General features: G+C 64.1%; 3 protein-coding genes across 11 annotated transcripts; all 3 read left to right on the plus strand.

Moving 5' to 3' along the window:
- Positions 1 to 94: 94 nt before the first annotated feature.
- Positions 95 to 5,161, plus strand: PML (PML nuclear body scaffold). Of its 5 annotated transcripts, none has more exons than XM_072043598.1 (8): positions 95 to 217; positions 884 to 1,003; positions 1,422 to 1,974; positions 2,366 to 2,946; positions 3,117 to 3,169; positions 3,537 to 3,617; positions 3,707 to 3,926; positions 4,214 to 5,161. In XM_072043598.1, the coding sequence occupies exons 1-8, from the start codon at positions 118 to 120 to the stop codon at positions 4,294 to 4,296; spliced, it is 1,791 nt and encodes a 596-aa protein (XP_071899699.1). In that variant the 5' UTR covers positions 95 to 117; the 3' UTR covers positions 4,297 to 5,161. The 5 variants fall into 5 exon arrangements, with proteins under 5 accessions (XP_071899699.1, XP_071899700.1, XP_071899701.1 ...); XM_072043599.1 differs by having other exon boundaries at positions 3,537 to 3,608; XM_072043600.1 differs by having other exon boundaries at positions 198 to 617.
- A 3,518-nt stretch (positions 5,162 to 8,679) lies between these two features.
- On the plus strand, positions 8,680 to 13,662 carry ISLR2 (immunoglobulin superfamily containing leucine rich repeat 2). 2 transcript variants are annotated; one of them, XM_072043596.1, is made up of 3 exons: positions 8,680 to 8,832; positions 9,867 to 10,136; positions 10,556 to 13,662. In XM_072043596.1, the coding sequence occupies exon 3, from the start codon at positions 10,562 to 10,564 to the stop codon at positions 12,653 to 12,655; it is 2,094 nt and encodes a 697-aa protein (XP_071899697.1). In that variant the 5' UTR covers positions 8,680 to 8,832; positions 9,867 to 10,136; positions 10,556 to 10,561; the 3' UTR covers positions 12,656 to 13,662. The 2 variants fall into 2 exon arrangements, with proteins under 2 accessions (XP_071899697.1, XP_038041131.2); XM_038185203.2 differs by lacking the exon at positions 8,680 to 8,832 and having other exon boundaries at positions 9,780 to 10,136.
- Positions 13,663 to 15,499: 1,837 nt separating this feature from the next.
- ISLR (immunoglobulin superfamily containing leucine rich repeat) lies at positions 15,500 to 19,195 on the plus strand. Of its 4 annotated transcripts, none has more exons than XM_027466312.3 (2): positions 15,500 to 15,630; positions 16,799 to 19,195. In XM_027466312.3, the coding sequence occupies exon 2, from the start codon at positions 16,807 to 16,809 to the stop codon at positions 18,055 to 18,057; it is 1,251 nt and encodes a 416-aa protein (XP_027322113.1). In that variant the 5' UTR covers positions 15,500 to 15,630; positions 16,799 to 16,806; the 3' UTR covers positions 18,058 to 19,195. The 4 variants fall into 4 exon arrangements, with proteins under 4 accessions (XP_027322113.1, XP_027322114.1, XP_038041079.2 ...); XM_027466313.3 differs by lacking the exon at positions 15,500 to 15,630 and adding an exon at positions 15,650 to 15,777; XM_038185151.2 differs by lacking the exon at positions 15,500 to 15,630 and adding an exon at positions 16,028 to 16,334.
- The last annotated feature ends 972 nt before the right edge of the window (positions 19,196 to 20,167 follow it).

Below are 20,167 nucleotides of genomic sequence, written 5' to 3' on the forward strand. Positions count from 1 at the left end.
CCGCTGGGCGCCTGCTCAAATAAAGCAATTTTCGCTGGGTTTCCCTAGCCGGGGCCCCAGCCGGGCTGGGGGCCGGGGACTTGCCATCCTCCCGGCGACCCCCAGGCCGCGGCGAGGATGAGGATGCTGGCGGCGAGGAAGGAGGCAGCTCCCGGCGCTTCCTGGTCCGCACGTCATGTGGCTGCTGACGGCACCGCACCGAAAGGCTCCGGGCTGGGTGAGCTTTTCCGGGGGGGCCCTGCTCGGGATCTGCTCCGGCAGCCGCGGGGAGGAGCGGGTCCTCCACCGAGCTCACGCCTCGGGGGGCTGCAGAGGGTCCCCCGACCCCGCAGGGAGCCCTGACCCTATAAAAACGGAGCAGAGGGATTTTTCCCAGCAGCTCCTGCTCCGGCGCGGCCTTCCCATGCTGCCCAAACGCCGCTCCTCCAGCTCGGCAGCCGGCAAAGGGAGGTGGGGACCCCGCGGAGAGCGGCGCTGAGAGCAACGGGGGCGCTTTTAAGCCCCCCTGGCTGAATTGGGGCCGGGGGTGCAGCCCTAAAGGCAGCGGCAGCCAGACAGGCGCAGGGATCCTACAAAGCAGCTGAGCCCTCCGATCCCATAGTGCCGGCATCCCCCAGGTACCAACATCCCCCATAACAGCACCCCCCGGGTACCAGCGTTCCCCAAACCTGCACCCCCCGTAACAACACCCCCCCTACACCCGGCATTTCCCCCAAAACCAGCACCCCAAAGTGCGGTGCGGGGCCAGGGGGTTGGCGGGGGCGGGTGGCCACGCGTGGGTGGGATATGGGGGACCCCAGGGGTGACCCCACTGCCTCCCCCAGCAGCCTGCCCCCCCCTTGGCACTGTGCCCCCCTCCCGCCATCCTTCCTTCCTCCCCCAGCTCCTCCTCCTCCTCCCCCGGCTGCCCGAAGAAACGAAAGTTTGAGCCCTCAGCCGGCCCCCCCCGCCACCCGCATGCCTGGCAGCACCGAACCCCCCCGGCCCTCTGGGACCCCTGACGGTAAGTGGGTGTCTGGGGGGGTCCTCACTGCTTTGCAGGGGGCCGAAGGGCTGGGGGGGCACAGCGGGGACCCCCCCATGCAAAGGGAGCTGCAGGAGCTGGGGGAAAGGGGGGGGCACAACCAGGGTGCTGGATGGCTCCGTGGGGTGGGTAAAGGGGTAAAGGGGGGGGAATACGGGGGGGAGCACCGTATCCACTTATGGGATTCACTGGTGGGCTGGGGAAGGCTGTGGGGGACTTCTGGGGACAGGGCTGGTTGGCACAAAGAGGTTCAATCCCCCCCCCCCACCGCCAATTCCCCTCCGACTTCCAAAAGCTGGAGAAGCAAAAGTGAAAGAAAAATGGCTCTGAGCACACGATCGGATCTTCCCACCCCCAAATCCCTGCCTGACCCCCCCTGCTCCTTTCCCTCCCGCAGCCGGCCCCGCTGCCTCCACGGAGCCTTCAGTCCCCATGGAGCCGGCACCCCCCCGGCCACAAGAGCAGGAGGAAGAGGAGGATTTCCAGTTCGTCCTGTGCGAGGGCTGCCGGCAGGAATCGCCCAGCCTGAAGCTCCTCACCTGCCTGCACAGCCTGTGCCTGGGCTGCCTGAGCGAGAAGAAGCCGGTGGGGCAGTGCCCCGTGTGCCAGGAGCCCATCCCGCAGCCCAACGGCATCCCCGAGGTGGACAACGTGCTCTTTGCCAGCCTGCAGGCCAGGCTGCGCGTCTACCACAGGATCGTTGGCGGGGCGCTGAGCTGCAGCCGCTGCCGCAGCGAGCCAGCAGCCGTCTGGTGCTCCGAGTGCGAGGAGTTCCTGTGCCCCGGCTGCTTTGAGGACCACCAGTGGTTCTTCAAGAAGAGGAGCCACGAGGCCAGGAAGGTGGAGGAGCTGCGGGCCGAGTCGGCGCATCGCTTCCTGGAGGGCACCAAGAAGTCCTGCACCCTCTTCTGCTCCAGTCACGGCCACACCGAGCAGGGCCACATCACCAGGTCAGCGTGGGGACGCGTCCACGGGGCTGTCCCCAAGCTGGGGGGCTCGGGGCTGCACCAGGCTGCAGGGCTGGGACCACGCTTGGGGCATGGGGGGGACCCGAAAGCTCACCCGGTCCCTGGAGAGCTTGGGAGGGACCCCAAGGCTCATCCCGGTGTGCCACCTCCTGGAGCAGGCTGCCCAAAGCCCCCTCTGACTTTCCAGGGATGGGGCACCCCCAGCTTCTGCGGGCAACCTTTGGAGAGCCTTTGGGTTCATTGTAACACCCCAGAGCCGCAGCAGGGTGCGGTGTGAGGTGCCCAAAGCATCCCCCAGCTCGTGCCTCAGTTTCCCCTCTCGCTAAAACCCCGCTGAGCACCCCCGGCTGAAGCTCGCTCCCTCCCCTGGCAGCATCTACTGCAAGAAGTGCGAGAAGGCGCTGTGCTGCTCGTGCGCCCTGCTGGACGCCCAGCACTCACCTTTCTACTGCGACATCCGCACCGAGATCCAGCGGCGGCAGGAGGAGCTGGCGGCCGCCGGGCGGGAGCTGGCGCACCGGCGGGGCGGCTTCGAGGCGTCGCGCGCGGCGCTGCAGGAGGAGGCCGCCCGGCTGGAGGCGGCGAGCGGCGAGACGCGGGAGCTGATCCGGCAGCGCGTGGAGCAGCTGGTGCGGCTGGTGCGGCGCGAGGAGGCCGAGCTGCTGGGGCTGGTGGAGCGGCGGCGGGAGCAGGGCCGGCGGGAGCTGGCGGGGGAGCTGCGGCGCGTGGAGGGCGTGCTGCGGCGGATGGAGGCGGGCGAGCGGCTGGTGGAGAAGATGAGGCTGTACGCCACGGAGCAGGAGGTGATGGACATGCAGCCCTTCGTCAGGGAGGCGCTGCGGGAGCTGCAGCGGCTGCGGCCACCGGCGGCCAGGGGCCGAGCGCAGCACGGGGACTTCGCCGAGTGCCGCGCCAGGCTGCAGGCGCTGGCCGAGCGCGTCGAGGCGCACGCAGGTGAGGATTTAGGGCCAGGGATGGAAGCAGACGGTCGTCGCCCGCCTCTCTGCCCAAAGGCACTCTGGCAGGGCGCTCGGCCATCCCAAAGGGAAGGTTTGGGGGCAGAGCCGCGGCCTCTGGGCGGGTGCTGCGGGGGCCGTGCCGCAGCGCTGCTCGCTCTGTTGCAGGTACCTCTTCCCAGGCTGTCCCCGTGGTCGAGGTGGCCCTGGAGAATGACCAGGTGAGAAAGCCACAACTCGTCCTGGTGCCACCTGGGGAGGGCTCCTGTGTCAGCCAGGGCTTGCTGCCCCCACCTTTGCAAGCCTTCCCCATCCAATATCACCCATTTCTTAGCCAACAAGAAAAAAAGAAACACAGGGATTTCCCCCATGAAGCTGCTTTGTTGCTGTCACAGTCACTCCCCTGTCCCCAGCCAGCAGTGCCTGTCCCTAACCCTGCAAACAAGCAGCTCCAGCACAAGCCTTGGACACGCTGTGCCTCAGTTTCCCCCACCCCCAGTCTCCCCTGCTGCTCAGGGCCACCCCAGTCCCACAGAGAGCTGTGTGCCCCCCAGGCCCCCTAACCACCGCTCCTCGCTCTCTTTGCAGCAAGAGGAGCCCACCCAGCGTGGGAGCCCAGGCATCGTGCCCACCTTCACCATCAGCCTCGGGGACATGCAGGTGAGTGTGGTAAGGGGCACCCCGGGGAGATGGGACCCTCTGGGGACCCGGTGGGGCCACCCCGGCACCCTACATCCCCCCTGCTCTGTCCCCTGCAGCTCCCCACTGCCACCGCACGGTGCAAGCGCTGGCGGCCCCAGGTGGAAAGGGGCAGCCAGGCGTCACCCAAGGTGCTGAAGCTGGAGCACAACGCCACGGCGGATCCCAGTGAGCCCAGTTCAACCCAGCGGGACAGCAGGGGAGAGCCCAGCACCTCCGCCACCAGCCACAACTGCAGCAGCGTCCCCAAGGCTGGCAGGAGCCACGCTGATGATGCAGGTGGGAAGCAGGGATGGAGTCCCCCACCCCAAATTTATGGGGGTTTCCCCCTTTTTTCTCAGCCTCTGGGCACCCCGGTGTACTCAGGGCCTTGGCCAAACCCCACTGGGGCAGAGAAGGGGAAGCAGGACCCCATGGGGTGGGGATGGGCGCAGCCCCCTGTCCTGCCTTCAACATCCAAAAACCAAGCCCGGGGCATGGCACGGGCAAGTAATTAGACTAATTAGGAGCTCTGGCTGCCTGGCTTTGCCCCCCAAAGCTTCAGCCCCATCCCGTTCCTCCTGCAGAAGACAACAGCATCATCATCAGCTCAGAGGACAGCGAGGAGGACACGGTGGTGAGCGTGACGCCGGACCTGCCTCCCTGCTGAGCCACCGTCCCCGCGTCCTCCTGCCCACGCTAAGGACCAGACCGCCTCTCCTCGTCCCCTCTGAAGCAGCCAGGGTCACCTCCCCGCTCTGGGAGGCAACAAAGCCCGCTTGGATTCGCTCGGAGGTGGGGTGCCACGTGGCAGCATCCCCAAATTGACCTCAAGGGGCATCCCAATGGCTTCTTCCTTCCCGTGGCAAACCAGCTCTGGGCAGAGGGACAGCTGTCTGGCTTGGACTCTTCCCCAGGAAAGAATTAAAGGATTAAAGGATTTGGGAGCCTGAAACCATCCTTGATATCACCCCCGGCAGTTCTTCACCAGGGGGCACGGAGTCCCCAAGAGGGGCAGATATGGGAATGGAGGATGGGGATGGAGGATGGGGATGGAGGATGGGGATGGAGGGTACCAACTCATTTATTTTTTTTTCCCCTAAGCTTCAGATAACACAACCCTCACCCCGCTGCAGGGAGAGCTGCCCAGACCCCCAGTCCCATAGTGCTGCTTTCCCTAGGAGATTCGTGCCGTAGCCCCTTCGCCGCCCTGTGCCGAGGGGATTAGTGCAGGCTTCCCTGGGAAGGTCATCCGCAGCACAAAACCCATTTTTATACAAAAATCATGTTTTTAAGTTGAATGTAGCACCCCCTCCCCCATGCAGGGGCTGTTAGATGGGCCATGGGATCCCTGCCAGGATCTCCCCACCAGCAACATTGGCAGGGGGGCCCTTTGGAAATGGATTTGGGGCCAGGGGTGGGTTTGCAGAGCTGGCTGAATGAGGGGTTCCCAGCCTTTTTTATTTTTTTCTTTTGTATGAGTTAATCGTGCAGAAACTCTTATTATTCTTCAATAAAGCTGTTTCCAGACCAAATCCCAGCCTGCTGCTGACTTCCTGATTCATTTTCCTTTGCTTTTTTCCTTGCTTTTCCAATTCACCTCTAACAGGGGAAAAAAAGTGGGGCAAAAAATCCCTCCCTGGACCCCATCCCCACACCCTGCTGCTCGGAGACCCATCTCCCCCCGCTGGGAGCACTTGGATTTGCTCCCATGCTCATATATGTTCACCTGGCCATGTCTCCAATGCTCCAGGTGGGGATATTTTGGAAATTACCCCAGTGAGGGGGCAGAGAGGCAGCGTGTGGGTAGCCACATGCGTGGCGCAGGACTGTCCCTGGGGGAAAGGGAGCAAAATCAAGGTTGGAGCCTCCTGAGCGCGTCGCCCTTCCCGTGGGGAACCTGGCACCGGGGATGTCCGCTTCGTGCAGGGATAGGATTTGAGCCTGGAGCCACCAAGCCTCCTCCTGGGCCCATTCAGTCCCCTTTCCCCCCAGAGGCCAAGCCTCTAGAGGTCCTTTGGCACCATGAAGTGTCTCAGCCACACTGACACCCCAAATTTAGGCACCAGCTGCACCCACACGAGCAACTGAAATCCTCGTGAAATAAAGGATGCCGGACAGCGAGCTGTCTCTGCCCTTCCTTTTCCCTCTCCCCTAGGGGAACTGGGGACACGCAGGGCTCTCCAGCGGTGTCACCCAGCCCGTGCGCGACGCGCAGTGCGCCACAGCCACCGCCAGGTGTCCCCTTTGGATAGGCACACGCACACCCCGATCACTGCTTTTTGCACAAGCGTGTGCAGGCACCCAGGCGTGCACCATCTCACCACCCCTCGGCACCCCCCCCGGATCCCCCACAGGCTCCTGCTGCAGCTGGGGAGCTGGCACCTCCCGTGCCCCGGGGATTCTCCGCGGTCTAATCCGGGGTTGTGCGCGGGGAGCAGGCGCTTGGCTGCGAGGGGCGCTGGCCCCATCTGTTTGCTGTCACTTGGCCTCATCAAAGTCCTGTAAAACAATAGCGAAGTCAGCGGGCTGCGGAGCCAGATTAGCCGTCTCGTTGCCCTGAGCTGCCATAAACCCCATCCAGGCGGCAAGGAGAGGGCTCCGGCGGTGTTGGTCGGCCCTGGAGGAAGGGGCTGCAGCTGGAGTACCCCAGAAGGGAGGGGGCTCCCTCCTCCACCAGGGCTTTCTGTGCACGGCCAGAAATTTTCTCTGTGGGCTGGGGGAGTCACTAACAGCAGCAGCAGCCTCCCTACGGCAGCCCTGGGGGCTGCAGAGACCCCAGCAGGGTGTGGGGATAAGCTCCTCACGATACGTTCCCAAATTTCTGAGCCATTCCCCCAACTTAGCCTTTTTTTGCAGAGGTGCTTTCTTTACAAGCTGGCACCCAGAAGAGACGGACTTCAGGCACTGGCAGACCCAGGGTGAAGAGACGACAGCAAAAACCCTTCCTGCAGGGGTAGAAACATCCCGACATGGAGATCCCAAACCCCTCCTGGGCCTCCCACCCAGATCCCCCTTCAAGGCCAAAGTAGTAAGAAGAAAGATTTTTTATTTCTTTTTTTTCCTGAAGAGCAATAAATAACTCCCCAGAATTAAGCGAACCTCCTGAAATGATATATAATACGCTGCTTGCCTGATTGGCTGTTATTAATAATGCATTGCTCAATCTAAACCATTCATAAAATGACTCCCTGCTAGCCCTTAGCAAAGTGCTTTGGGACTGGCAGGGAAAAAAAAAAAAAAAGGCAAGAAGGAGCAGCATAAATCCTTTCTGTTTATGAAAATGGATTTCTTCCCCCAACACTCATGCAAAACTAATTAGAGCCAAAGGGCCAGTTGCTCTGCATTTGATTACAGCCTGCAGGATCACTCAGGTTGGATGGCCTGGGTGGGGGGAGACGCGAGGCAGGGGAGGATGTGCCCCGGTGAGCCTGAGCAAGGTTAGCTGGGTTAGATTCCTAACAAAAATAGCTATTTGCTAACACCCAAGCAGGTTTGGATGCCAGGGTCGAGAGCGAGGATTGGGCAGTGAGGATTGTTAAATATTTGGAGGAAAGCTGAGGAAGGAACCCCACAACCTCCAGCCAGGCCCTGTCCCCAGGATGCTCCCGGTGCCGTGACCTGATGCACTCACCTGGTCTTGGAGGAGATGGGATGAAGCTGGAGAACCCAGGAGGCCCTACCTGCAGGCTTGCTTCTCTCCTCCTTAAAGATCCAAGCCCCCTACCCAGCGTGGTGGAGAGGGCTGCTCCCCCAGGTGCTTCCAGGCTGCAGGTGGACATCCAGGGGTGGAAACCAGCAAGTCCCCACTGACCTCAGGGGGTCCTCCAGCCAGGGGCAGCACCGGCAGAGGGTCTGGCCCTCAGCTGAGCTTCTGCATGTTTTGGGGCACGCAGAAACTTAGGGTGCCTGGGGCTGAGGTGTGGTGTGGGTAGGCTGATGGCTCTGCTGTCACCCATCCATCCATCCATCCATCCATCCATCCATCCATCCATCCATCCATCCATCCATCCATCCATCCATCCATCCACGGACCCATCCATGAACTTCTCCATCCATCCATGCGCCCATCCCCGTCTCCATCCTCTGCTGTCCTCTCTTGGACCTTTCCCTCTCCCCAAGAGGCTGCCACAAAGCGCTGCTCTTACTCCCGTGGCTCTACCCATGGGAAGCTGAGCCACAACCGGCCTCACAACCCCCCCACACTGAGCCTGGTGAGGGTGGAACCCACGCCACGTGCTCTCGGCTGTGATGCCCTCCGCAGGGTCCTGGGGAAGGTTTGGTCCATGGGAGCAGGAGGAGGGATGCACCATGCACCGTGTCACACGCAGCCCATCCTCTGACCCATTTCTAGCACAACGCACAGCCTCCGATGCTCCCGAAAAGCGGCCGGGAGAAGCACTGCCACCAGATCTAGGACACCTGGGTTTCTTCCTCGTGCATGATGAATGAAGGCGTCTCGGAGAGGGCTCAGCAAAGCACAACAGCGAGCAGCCGAGCCAGAAAGCAAGCGGTGTCTTTGTGCTGGCCGCGTCCTTGTGGCATTTTAACCTACTTTCGTGCTCCTGAAAGCATCGTTCCAGCCTTGCAGCCCTGAATCCCTACCCATTGAGGATCCATCCCACAGCCCCACAGCACGGAGTGGGACATGGGTTTGCATCCATCCTGTCTGGAGGTGCTGAGCCCCCCGGGGTGCTGCCCCGCCGGCTGGAGGACTCCCCTCCACAGGGCTCGGGAGCAGCTGACAGCCCGTGGGCGTTGAGCGAGTGAGCAGAACGGGAAAAAATGCCTGTAAAACCCTGCGATGCCGTAATTCCCCGAGCTGCAGCTTGCTAGTGCCGGGGAGAGTGTCACGGTGAGGGTGAGGGCATGCTTGGGCTAACAGCCAGCGGCGGGGATGGGAAGGCGGTGAGTCACGTCTCGGCCCCGCCACAGCCCAAGATGCTGAAGATGTTGAGCTCACAGATGCTGAAGATGTTGAGCTCACCGCCGCTCAAACCCAGCCCTTCCCCTCGGCCAGCAGCTCGGCTCCCTCGCTGCCCCCAAATCCGGCCGGCTGCGGTGACCCCAACCCCACCGTCAGCCCCAGGAGCCGCCGTGCGTATGGCACAAGCTGCATTTCTCTTTCTGAAAGCAGATTTTGGGGTCCTCCTGGGTAGCAGGAAGGAAAACGAGTAGTGGGGAGCATCTCTTCCAGCGATGCTAGGTGGGGGTGTCGATGGGACTGGGTGAAGACTGCTGTGATGGGACACATGGGGCTGGGCACTTTGGGGGTCTGGAGCCCTGCGAGGGCAGCGGTGCCTGAGGGTCAGGCTTGGTCCCTCTCTGCCCCTCCATCCACCGCCTCTGCTCCCCCCAGGGGAACATCCCCATCCCCATGGCTTTGGCAGACCCACGGTGCTGAGCTCAAGGGAAAGAGGACTAGGATTTTGCTGGGGGGGGGTGGCAAGACCCTACAGAGGGGCAGCCTGGACCCCAAGAACCAGGGGGCACTGGGAGGACTGGACTGAGCCATCCGGGACCAGGAACCCCCAGCAGAGCTCCTGGAGAGGCAGAGAGGGAGGGATGGAGGGTGGAGGGAGGGATGGAGGATGGAGGGAGGGATGGAGGGAGGCAGGAATCGATCCCACTAACAAAATCAATTATTTATCGTGTTTCTCACGGAGGGGCAGGGCCGGGAGAAGAGACCCCCACGTCGGGGGGGAGCTGCCCACCTGCAGGTTTAACGCTCTCCCCACCCACTCGCCCGGCTGCAGGAGGGAACCGCCCGCCATGGGACGGGCTGGGGGGGGGCTGGCAGCCCCTTGGGGGGGCGGCCGGGATGGGAAAATCCCCCCCGGCCCCCCAGCACCGGAGCCCGTGCAGAAGCGGTCCCCGAAGGGCCGAGGCGCCCCCGTTCCGTGCCGTGTCCCGACGGGGGGGGCTGGGAGGGGGGGACCCCGACGGCAAAGGGGGGAACCGGGGGTGGGGGTCCGCATCCCGGCTGCCTCCGTGTGCGGTTGTGGGGGGGGGGGGGGAGCTCGGCTCGCTGCTCGGCGGGGAGGGCGTTTCTGCGCGTTTCTTTGCGGGATTTTCGGGGGGCGCCGCTCGCCGCCCCCGGGGAAGGGGCTCTGGGGGCTGGCGAGGCGGCGGTGGGTGGGTGGTGGGATGGGAAAGGGGTGGCGAGGAGGGAGGGGGCGGCCGTGCGGAGGGGGAGGCTGGCAGAAATGCTAATTCCTCCCTCCTCTCTCGGCTCCGCAGCCCCAGTGCCCGCCCGGCCCCGCTCCGGTGCGCAGCTCAAGCCCGGCGAGGTGCGGGGGTGCGGGCGGTGTGTGTCCCACCCCCCTCCCCCCCGAAATCCCCCCCCCATCCTCGTCCCGTAACCCACGCCCCCCAAAAATCTCCGCCGCGCCCCTCACCGCCGCCTCTGGGCGCCTCCGTGCCACGGGGCCGGGGCTGGGGAGGAGGATGCTGAGGAGCGGCAGCCGAGGGGAGAAGCGCTGCGCCTTGCTCACCGGCACTTAGGAGCGGGTAAGGTGCGGGGTTTGGGGCGGGGGGGGACGGGGAGAAGCCGGCGGGGGGTCTGGGGGGTGGAGGGGGACGCGGGGAGGAGGGAGAATTGGGAGGGGGAAAAGTAGGGGGAGAGGGAGAAGGGAGGGAGAAAAGTGAAGAGGAGGAGGGTGGGGGAAAGGAGAGAAAAAATAGAAAGGATTAACGGAAAAGGCAGAAATTACAAAAAAAAAAAAAAAAAAAAAAAAAGGAAAATAAAAGAAAGAAAGAGAGGGGGAAGGAAACGAGGTTTGCGGGAAGAAGGAGCAGAAAGCTGGGAGGAGAAGGAGCGAGGGGGGAGGCTGCGAGGGGGGGCCGGGCACAGACAATGGGGCAGGGGCCGGGGAGGCGGCGGCGGGGAGCGGGCTGGGCGCCCACCGAGCCCCTGTGTCCCTCGGCAGGGCGAGATGGCCCCGGCGCTGTGGCTGGTGGCCCTGCTGGGCATGGCCCGGGCGTGCCCGGAGCCCTGCGCCTGTGTGGATAAGTACGCCCACCAGTTCGCCGACTGCGCCTACAAGGAGCTGCAGGTGGTGCCCACCGGGCTGCCCTCCAACGTGACCACCCTCAGCCTGTCGGCCAACAAGATCAGCTCGCTGCAGCGGCGCTCCTTCGTGGAGGTGACCCAGGTGACGTCCCTCTGGCTGGCGCACAACGAGATCCGCGCCATCGAGCCCGGCACCTTCGCCATCCTGGTGCAGCTGAAAAACCTCGACATCAGCCACAACCAGATCGTGGACTTCCCCTGGCAGGACCTCTACAACCTCAGCGCTCTCCAGCTGCTCAAGATGAACAATAACCACATGGCCGTGGTGCCCCGGGGGGCTTTCCACACCCTCAAGGACCTCCGCTCCCTGCGCATCAACAACAACAAGTTCAGCGCCTTGGCCGAGGGCATCTTCGACTCGCTCAGCTCCCTCTCCCACCTGCAGATCTACAACAACCCCTTCGACTGCTCCTGCAGGCTCCAGTGGCTGAAGAAGTGGATGGACAGCACGCTCATCTCCATCCCGGAGAAGGACTCCATCACTTGCAACCTCCCGGAGCAGCTCCGAGGGGTGCCGGTGGGGAAGATCCCAGACGTGCAGTGCACCCCGCCGTCCGTGCAGCTCACCTATTTCCCCAACCTGGACACCACGGAGCTCTTTGACGGCTTCACCCTGACGCTGCACTGTGCTGTGACGGGCACCCCGCCACCCGAAGTGAGCTGGAAGATCCGCACCTCCAGCCAGACACTGGAGCTCAGCGGGAACCCGAAGGAGAGTGCGGGGAAGGACCTCCCCAAGCAGGACCCCGAGCGCTTCTTGGTCTTCAAGAATGGCACGTTGGTGATCCCTCACCTGAGCAAGCGGGAGGAAGGCACCTACACCTGCCTGGCCAGCAACGAGATGGGGAGCAACCAGACCTCAGTCAATGTGGCCGTGGCCGGCAGCCAGAAGTACCCGCTGCAGCCCGGGAGGGACCCGGCAGGGGGCAAAGCACAGCTGGGTGACAAGAAGCTGGGGGCCAAGGGAGCAAAGAACAGTGTGCTTACACCAGACGAGAGGAGCAAACCCCTCAGCCCCACCCGGCAGAGCCAACCATCCTTGGCGGCTGGGATGGAGCCCACAGGAGACGGGCAAGTCCCTTTCCAGCATCCTCCCTTTGAGAAGAAGTGTGGCTCCACGCAGACCAGCAGGTACATTTCCAACCATGCCTTCAACCAGAGCGGCGACTTCAAGCAGCACACCTTTGACCTGGGCGTCATCGCCTTGGACGTGTCGGAGCGCGACGCCCGGGTGCAGCTGACACCCACCTACCTGCAGCCCGAAAAGGTCCACCTCAGGATGCTCTACCTGTGCCAGGAGAGCAGCCAGGGCCACGCCTTGGTGCAGTGGTCCAAGATTGAGGAAGGGGTGAACTCGTACTGGTTCCAGGGCTTGAACCCCGGCACCAACTACTCCGTGTGCCTCACCTACCTGGGCGAGGACTGCCAAGTCCAAGTGGTCTTCACCACCAAGAAGGAGATCCCCTCGCTCATCATCATCGTGGTCGTGAGCATCTTCTTGCTGGTGCTGGCCACCCTGCCGCTGATGGGGGCCACCTGGTGCCACCTGCTCTCCAAGTACCACGGGAAGACCTACAAGCTGATCATGAAAGCCCAGAACCCGGACCAGATGGAGAAGCACATGGCCGCCGACTTCGACCCCCGCGCCTCCTACCTGGAGTCGGAGAAGAACTACAACCCCAGCGAGGTGGGCGAAGGCGACGCGGAGGAGGAGGATGAAGAGGAGGACGATGACGACGAAGGAGGCAGGCGGAGGACGAGGAGAGAGGCCGAAGGGGCCGTGGAGCTGGAGCGGGAGGAGAGCGTGGCCGCCAGCTCCATGGCGGAGTCGCAATCCAAAGCCAACGGCGAGGAGTTCGAGGTGCGCTCCGAGTACAGCGACAAGCTGCCGCTGGGCGCCGAGGCCGTCACCATCTCCCAGGAGATCAACGGGAATTATCGGCAGCGCCCCCGCTGAGTCCCCCCCCCATCCCCTCCCCCCCCCTCGGGTCCCCATCGCCCCCAGCATCCCCCTCCCCAACCCCTCCCGGCCCCGCTGCTTCTCCTCCGAGGAAGGAGCGAGGAGAGAGGGGAAAACCCTGGGTGCTGGTGGCGTGTCCTTCCTCCTCCTCTTCCTCCTCCGCCGGGCGGTGGCTCCCTGGGGCAGGGGCTCGGTGCCGGGGGCTCCGGCCGCGGGCAGGTGCCGCTCCCCCGATTTCGTTTGGCTGCAGCTCGGCGCTCCTCGCCGCCGCAGCGCAACGATTCCCCGGCTCCCTCCCGCCTCTGCCTCCCTCCTTCCCCTTATTTTGTGTCCCCTCGAAGGAAAAGAACGAAAAACAAGCGAACAAGCGAAAAAAAAAATAATAATAAAAAAAAAAAAACAACGGCTGAAAGCAAACGCCCGATAGCCCCCAAAACCATTCCGCGGAGAGGAGCGGCTCCGCCGTGCGTTGGCTCAGCCCCGGCGGGTCCCCGCCGCTCCGCACCCCTCTCCCCGGTCCCCTCGGTGCCCCCCGGTCCACCCCAGAGCCCCCCGGAGCCCTCCTGTCCCCCCCGGTTTCCTCCCGCTTCCCTCCGGGGGCTCCCCGGTGCCGACCCCGCCGCATGCCCGGGGCGGCTCCGTTCAGCACCCGGCGGCTCCGGACAGCTCCGAGCCCCCCCCCCGGCCCCGGGACTGCGAGGGGGGACACCCCCGGCCCCACCCAAGAAGCCCCCCGGTCCCCCCTCCCCGGTGCCCCTCGATGTGTGTTGGGTAGAGTAGCGTTGTAGCAAGTGTCTGTGCCGTAGGCGCGCCCGTGCTGCCGGCGGGGGGCCGCTCGTGGGGTCTTTTCCCCCCCCCCCCTCCGGAGGGGGGTGTGGTGAGGGGCCGCTGCCGCCCCCCCCAGGGAGCCCCCGGGGCTGGTGAGATCCGCGGGTGCCTTTCTGCGCCCTTCTGTCTGTGAAAGAGTCAATAAAAGGGATTGAAAGTGGAAACGCGTCCGTGCTTGGGCAGGGGGTGGGGGGCTGCAGCCGGGACCCCCCCCAGGGCCCCACACTCGGCCGAGGGGAGCCGGAGAGGGGTGAAAATGTATCTGCACGAACAGATTCCTGCGTGCACGTAGTTACAATTCCCAGGCGCCCTATGTGCAGATCCACCCGCTATATATATATATATATATATATATATACACACACACACCCCCGCCGCGTACGCTCCTTTATCCGTCCGTGCCGCGCACCCCCACAAATAACCTTGCCCCCGCACGCACGCCGGGTGCAGGCAGTCTGTGCACGCCATATAAACGTACCCCAAAGCATCATGTGCAGAAAAACATTGCAAAGCTCTCCCTACGCGCGCAACGCATGGAAATGCAAAGACAACGCTGTGCACACAGTTACACGCAGCCTCCATACCAATAGGTAGCCGAGCCACGCAGGACGCTCTCCTGGTATTTTTGCAGGCATTCTATATTTCGGCACACACCACCACACACGCTCAACAAATGTGCAAATCCACAGATGCCCACAGAGCCCGTGTTTTGCCCCCCGCACGCCGGGGAAGGCACGGCACCGGGTAGAGGCGCCCAGCGCTCCCGGATTTATGGGGGCTCTCGCCCCACGGGTGATTTAAACCCACGCTTCCAGGGCGAAGATTTAAGGCCGCCTTTGATTGCTTTTCTTATCTGGAGCTCCGCTTGCAGCCAGCCTCACCCGTACGAAAAAGACCAGGGAGATGCACATGGAGGGGGGGGGAATAGGGAATAGGGGGGCGACCCCATAACCCCGCAGCCCCGATGCCGGCGCAGCGCCCACCCCTCCAGCCCCACCCGCAGCCCACCCCGCCGCCCCCAGCCTCTCCCTTCTCCATCCTCCGGAGCACGGCTTTCTATTTCAGGTCCTGGCTCCGCATCTTTCTCCTACGGCACGGGGAGGGAGCGGGGAGAAGGCGGACAAAGCAAGGAGGGGGGCGGGCGGAGGGGTGCCCCCCCGCATCCCCCAAATCCTGCCGGCTCGAGGCTCCGCCACGGCAGCCCAGGTGTTTGCTGCAGCTTTGAAAAACACGTGCGAAAACACTTCCCCCCCCCCCGTCACCACAGACAAATCCCCTTCTGCGGATACACTTTAATTGAGTTTCATGCCCAGGAACACGCAAGGAATAAAAAAGAACAATCATTGCTGCCTCCCTTTAATTAGAGGGTAATAGATGGCCCCGCCCGGCGTGTCTGCAGGGGATCCGGCGGTGATGAGCACCTCCCGGTGCTGGATTGCTCCCCCCCCCGTTCCTTTTCGGGAGGGCGCTAATTAGCGCCAGGTGCCCACGGGCACAATTAGGGCGCGGGGAGGGGGCTCAGCATCCTGCTCCCCCCCCCCCCCCAAGTCCCGGGGTCGTTTCTCCAGGCTGGTGCTGGGCAGAAAGGGTTAAGGGGGGGCACAGCAGGGCGGTTTGTCCCCTCCTAAAGCGTGAACCCTTCTGCTCCGGCCCTGCGTGGAGCGGGACGTGCCCACGGGTGACCGCGACCGGGCGCTCTCCTCGCCCCATCGTCGCAGCCCACGGGGGTGGACGGGTAGGGGACACCGCTGGCACCGTGCCCTTGGCCCCACAACAGTAGGACGAGGGGATCTCTTATCCCACAGCACAACAAAAGGGGGGAAGAGCCGCGAGCAGCAGCTCCGAGCCTCCCTGCGCTCAGCCCATCTTTTTGGGGCAGGGGCGGAGGGAAAAGTCCCGGGACGCCCCCAACCCCCTGAGATCTTGCACCACGTTCCCTCTAGTTTTTAACCCCGGGGGGGGGATGCTCTGCACCCTCAGCCCTCTGGGGCCGGGGGCTGCGGGACAGCCCCCCCGGCATGGGGCAGGGGGGGACGGACACGGGCCCGGGCTGCGGGGGGGAGGAGGGGCCGGCTGGTTGCGGTTTTTTTCTCTCTATTTTTTTTTTTTCCCTGCGATCCTCGGGAAGGCGAGAGCTGGAGCGGGTCGGTGCCATGGAAAACAAAAGGGCCCGGGGGACCGGGAGGGGGAGGAGAAGCCGAGGGGGGGGCCGAGGGAGCCGCAGCCGCCAGCACCGGAGCCGCGGAGGGAGAGCGAGGGGCGACCCCGTCCCCGGGAAGCCCACGGGGCCGGTGATGGGGCCGGGGGGGGCTTGGGGGACCGGGGGGATTTGGGGGACCGGGGAGGCACGGGGGGGGGCGTTGTGCACGGCTCTGGTATGCGCCAGCCCCGTAGCATCGGGTGTAGGGGAGGGACTTGGGGGGTGCCGGGGGCGCCCCAAAGGGATCCAGGACCCGGCCCTAACCCCCGGACGCTTCCCACCCCCCCACATCCCCCCGTTACAGCCACCCCAGCCCGGTTTTCGCAAGTCGCCCCCCCCCCCCTCGGGCTGTTGCGCAGGGTTTTGGTGCCGCCAACCCCTTTCCCCTCCCGCTGGAAGTGCCAGGGCTGGGGAAACAAAGGGGGTCCCGCTGCCAGCTCCCCGCAGAGCCGGGCTGTAACCTTTCCCGAGGGGGGGGGGGCAGCCTGCACGCAGCCCCCGGCAAGGCGAGCGAGGAGTTAGCTCTGCCCTTGGCAGCCGAAAGCGTCGTAAAACCTTCCAGCAGCTCAGGACCCCGCGCTCTGCTGAGAAAAAGCAGTCGGGAAGCTGTTTTTCTTCTCTCCATGGAAAAAACCGTGGAGGCCGGGGGTTGGTTTGAGGGCTGGATGTGTGCCGAGAAGCCCGAAAGTCTGGTGCTTTGGGGGGAGAAGGGCTGAGGCTGGGGGGGGGGGAAAGGGCTGAAGTGCTCCGGAGAGGGAGAGATGGAGTGAACTCTGAACCCGGAGCTTGTACGGCGCGTCCAAGCCCAGGAGGGATGCAGGATTCCCAGAATAAGGAAGCGGCGTCCCGGGGCAGGGGGGACATCTTGGTGAGGAGCTGGTGCGGGGAGGAAGCGTTTGGGGATCCCGGGGGTAGCCGAAAGCTCTCGGCGCAGCCATACCTTGCTCAGATTTGGGAATATTTCACCCATTCCTCGCTACCGCACCGGCAAGCCGCCGCGGAGCAGAGCAGGGCTGTTTCCTGTTAGCGCTTGGCGAGGAGCAGCAGAGCCCCAGCCCGCCTGGCCCCAGCGAGCCAGGCCCCCCCTTCACGCCCCCTGTCTCTGTCCCCAGGAGGAAGGATGAGGCCACTGCTGTGCTGCCTGGGCATCGCCGCGCTGCTGGGGCGCAGCCTGGCCTGCCCCAGCGCCTGCTCCTGCTCCGCCAAGAAGAACGGGCGGCTGCTGGCCGAGTGCGCCTACAAGGAGCTGCTGGAGGTGCCCCGGGGGCTGTCCCCCAACGTCTCCATCCTCACCCTGTCGGCCAACAGGATCGGCTGGCTGCGGCGGGGCGCCTTCGCCGAGGTGCCCGAGGTGCAGTCGCTGTGGCTGGGCTACAACCAGATCGGCGCCGTGGAGCCGGGGGCTTTCGCGCTCCTGGCGCAGCTGAAGAACCTGGACCTGAGCCACAACAAGATTACAGATTTCCCCTGGCAGGACCTCCGCAACCTCAGCGGCTTGCAGATCCTAAAGATGAACAACAACCGGCTGGCCGGGCTGCCCCGGGATGCCTTCCACGCCCTGAAGGACCTGCGCTCGCTGTGGCTGAACGACAACCAGCTCACCACGCTGGCCGAGGGCACCTTCGACAAGCTGCCCTCCCTGTCCCAGCTGCAGATCTTCAACAACCCCTTCAACTGCTCCTGCAAGGTCTTCTGGCTGAAGAGGTGGACCGAGAGCACCTCCGTCTCCATCACCAAGGGGGGAGCCACGCTGTGCGTGGCTCCGGGCAGGCTGAAGGGACGGGCGGTGACGGACATCCCCGAGCACCACTGCGTCGCCCCATCCGTGCAGCTCACCTACCTCTCCAACCTGGACAACTCGGTCACGTACGACGGCCTCACCCTGACGCTGCACTGCAGCGTGGCGGGCAGCCCCCCGCCGGAGATCCGCTGGAAGATCCAGACCTCCAGCCGCGGCGTCGAGATCAACGGCCCCACCGTGGCGCGGGATGGGAACGCCAAGCAGAGCCAGGAGCGCTTCTTGGTCTTCAAGAACGGCACCATGGCCATCCCCAGGTTCAGCAAGGAGGATGAGGGCATCTACACCTGCCTCGCCGTCAACGATGTGGGCACGCGGGAGGTCTCGGTCAACGTGGCTTTGGCCGGGTCGGAAAATCCAGCCGAAGACCTGCTGCAGGATGACCCCCAGGCCAGCCAGCTCGGGGGCCAGAGCTGCTACAAGGGTGATGAAATGGATCCGTCCGGGGCCGGGGAAAAGCTGGTGATCGTGTACCACATGCCGAGGGAGTCCAAGAGCAAGGCTGGAGGTGCCGTGCCCCACGTCCAGCTGGGGACCCTCCTGCTGGCTTTGGGCATTGCGCTGAGCTGGTAAAGGGGGAGAAGGAAACGGTGCCCGGGGGGCTCCCCCCTCTTTCTGTATCATTTATCTTCACGTAGTGCCACGCGTTTGCTGAGCTTCTGGGAACTGCGGGCGGCTGGGAGTCCAAGGGGGCCTGGAGCCATCCCCTCCTCGATGGGGGCTTGAGAGCTTCAAATGGGCTCGGGGGAAATGTGACGTGGGGCAGCTCAGCACCATGCTGCTGCTTTCCAGGCACCCACGTCTGCCACCAGCTCCCCTCCGAGACCAAAACGGGGCTGCAGGGGTGAAGCCCACCCCCCAGGGGGCAACCCCCCAGCCTCAGAGCCCCTCCCCACCAGCCCTCCTCCACCCGCAGCCCCCGGGGTGGGCAGGGGACACAAAGGCCACGTCCCCACCCCGTCCAGGTGCTGGGTGTCAGCCAGGAGCACCCTTCCTGCCACCAGCCTCCCGTGGAGCACTGGGGGCTGTAGGGCCGGGCTGAGCAAGCAGGGAGCCGTGGTATGGGGTCCATGGGCCACAGAGCATGTGGCTTTAGGGGCAGAGCCAGTGAGGTGCTTCTGAGCGGGATAAATATGGTAGGAGAGGTGTGGGGCACGTTGTGCCAGGTCAAGGGTGCAAATGAGGCCGTTTGGGGAGAAGCATTGCCATCCACTGCCCGCACCCCTGCGGGAACCTGGCTGGGGAAGGGAGCACCCGAGGTGCCCGTGCCCCCCTTGCATGGCAGGATCAGGCCCTGTCCCTTCTCTGTGCCTTTCCCAGATGGGACACAGATGCTTTCCTCCCTCCCTTTCACCGCTGAAGCCCACGGTCCAAACCAGCCGGCTGGGCTGGACCCACCGGGCTGCGCTGCTCCGGCTCCAAGGCTTCAAAAGCAGGGGGGAAACTGAGACCAAAGAGACCCAAAGGAATAAAGAAAACTCCCCTGAAAGTGCTCTAGCAGCCCCGCTGGGACGTACACACCGTGCCCAGCACCCCAGGGTGCCGGGGACCCGCTGAGCACCTCCCTCTCCCCACCCCACCCCACGGCTGTCCTTCCTCGTGCCTTCTGCTAAGCGCTCGCCTGCGGGAGCTGTGCAGCCTCCCGCAGCCCTATAACCAAAGCTGTATGGCCAGCCGAGTACCAAGCACAATAAATGCCTTTTATAAGCCAGCCCCTGCCTGCTGCCTCTGCGCCCACCCAGCCCCGTGGCCCTGGGAGGGAGAACGGGTTCACGGGGTGCCCCGAATCGCCCGCCGGGGCAGGGAGGGGAAGGCAGGGATGCCGAGCAGCTGAAAAGCAGCTGTGCCAGAGCCCGAGGCCTCTGCGCAGGCTCTGCAGCCCCGGATTTGGGTTCTTTTATGGCGGCTGGAACAGGGAGCACAGCCTGGGAGCAGCCCCCGGCCGCCGGCTTTTGATGCTAACGAGCAGCCGCAGATTTTTCCCATTACAGACAATAAAAAAAAAAAAACACAGCACCACTCCAACCCCAGCGCTGGGAGGACAAGGGCTCGGCGGGGAGTTTCGGTTTCGTTTCATAGGACTCAACTTCTCCAGTCGGGCCCTCTCCACGTCCCCGAGGTGGCCAAGGGCTGGAGGCCACCAAACGGTGCCAGGCTGGGCTGCCACCACCCCTCTCTGCTCTCCTCCAGGCCCGTGGCAGCGTGCCACTGCTGTCCCTCGTGTTTATGAAGGCAAATTCTGCTTTTTTCAGCCAGCCCAGCTCCCTGACCCACCTCGCAGGGGCTCAGGCAGGTGGCACCTAGAGGGGATGGTGGCCCTGGGGACGCGTGGGGACACAGCCAGACCCCAGCACCCACGGCTGTGCCGAGGCTGCGTGCGAGGCCAGGAGCTCACAGAGGCAAGAAACCACCACGAAGAGCTCAGCGCGCCCCCAGGGCACCCCGGTTATGCCAAAGGAGGGAAAAGAAAACAAACAAAGGAGAACGAAGCCACCTCCTGTCATCTCTCTCCTCCGTCCCTGCCAAGACAGCTCCGGGGAGCTGCAGGCTGCGTAAACACGCGCAGAAACCCTGCTCCACCCCTGGCCTGGAGCTGCGGAAGATTTCAGGGATTACCAAGGCCTTCCTCAAAGCCCCGGGAGCCCGGAGGCTGCTCCAGGGATGCACATCTCCTGGCCATGCT

Source organism: Anas platyrhynchos, chromosome 11 (assembly GCF_047663525.1).
Source record: "Anas platyrhynchos isolate ZD024472 breed Pekin duck chromosome 11, IASCAAS_PekinDuck_T2T, whole genome shotgun sequence".
NCBI lineage: Eukaryota > Metazoa > Chordata > Aves > Anseriformes > Anatidae > Anas > Anas platyrhynchos.

Bases quoted from the DNA above. Each gene is read 5' to 3' on its own strand.
- ISLR2 (XM_072043596.1), top strand. From the start codon at position 10,562: ATGGCCCCGGCGCTGTGGCTGGTGGCCCTGCTGGGCATGGCCCGGGCG.
- ISLR (XM_038185151.2), top strand. From the start codon at position 16,310: ATGGAAAAAACCGTGGAGGCCGGGG. The intron at 16,335-16,798 runs GTTGGTTTGAGG...CTCTGTCCCCAG, and splicing joins AAAAACCGTGGAGGCCGGGG to GAGGAAGGATGAGGCCACTG.
- PML (XM_072043598.1), top strand. From the start codon at position 118: ATGAGGATGCTGGCGGCGAGGAAGGAGGCAGCTCCCGGCGCTTCCTGG. The intron at 2,947-3,116 runs GTGAGGATTTAG...GCTCTGTTGCAG, and splicing joins GCGCGTCGAGGCGCACGCAG to GTACCTCTTCCCAGGCTGTC. The intron at 3,618-3,706 runs GTAAGGGGCACC...TGTCCCCTGCAG, and splicing joins GGGACATGCAGGTGAGTGTG to CTCCCCACTGCCACCGCACG.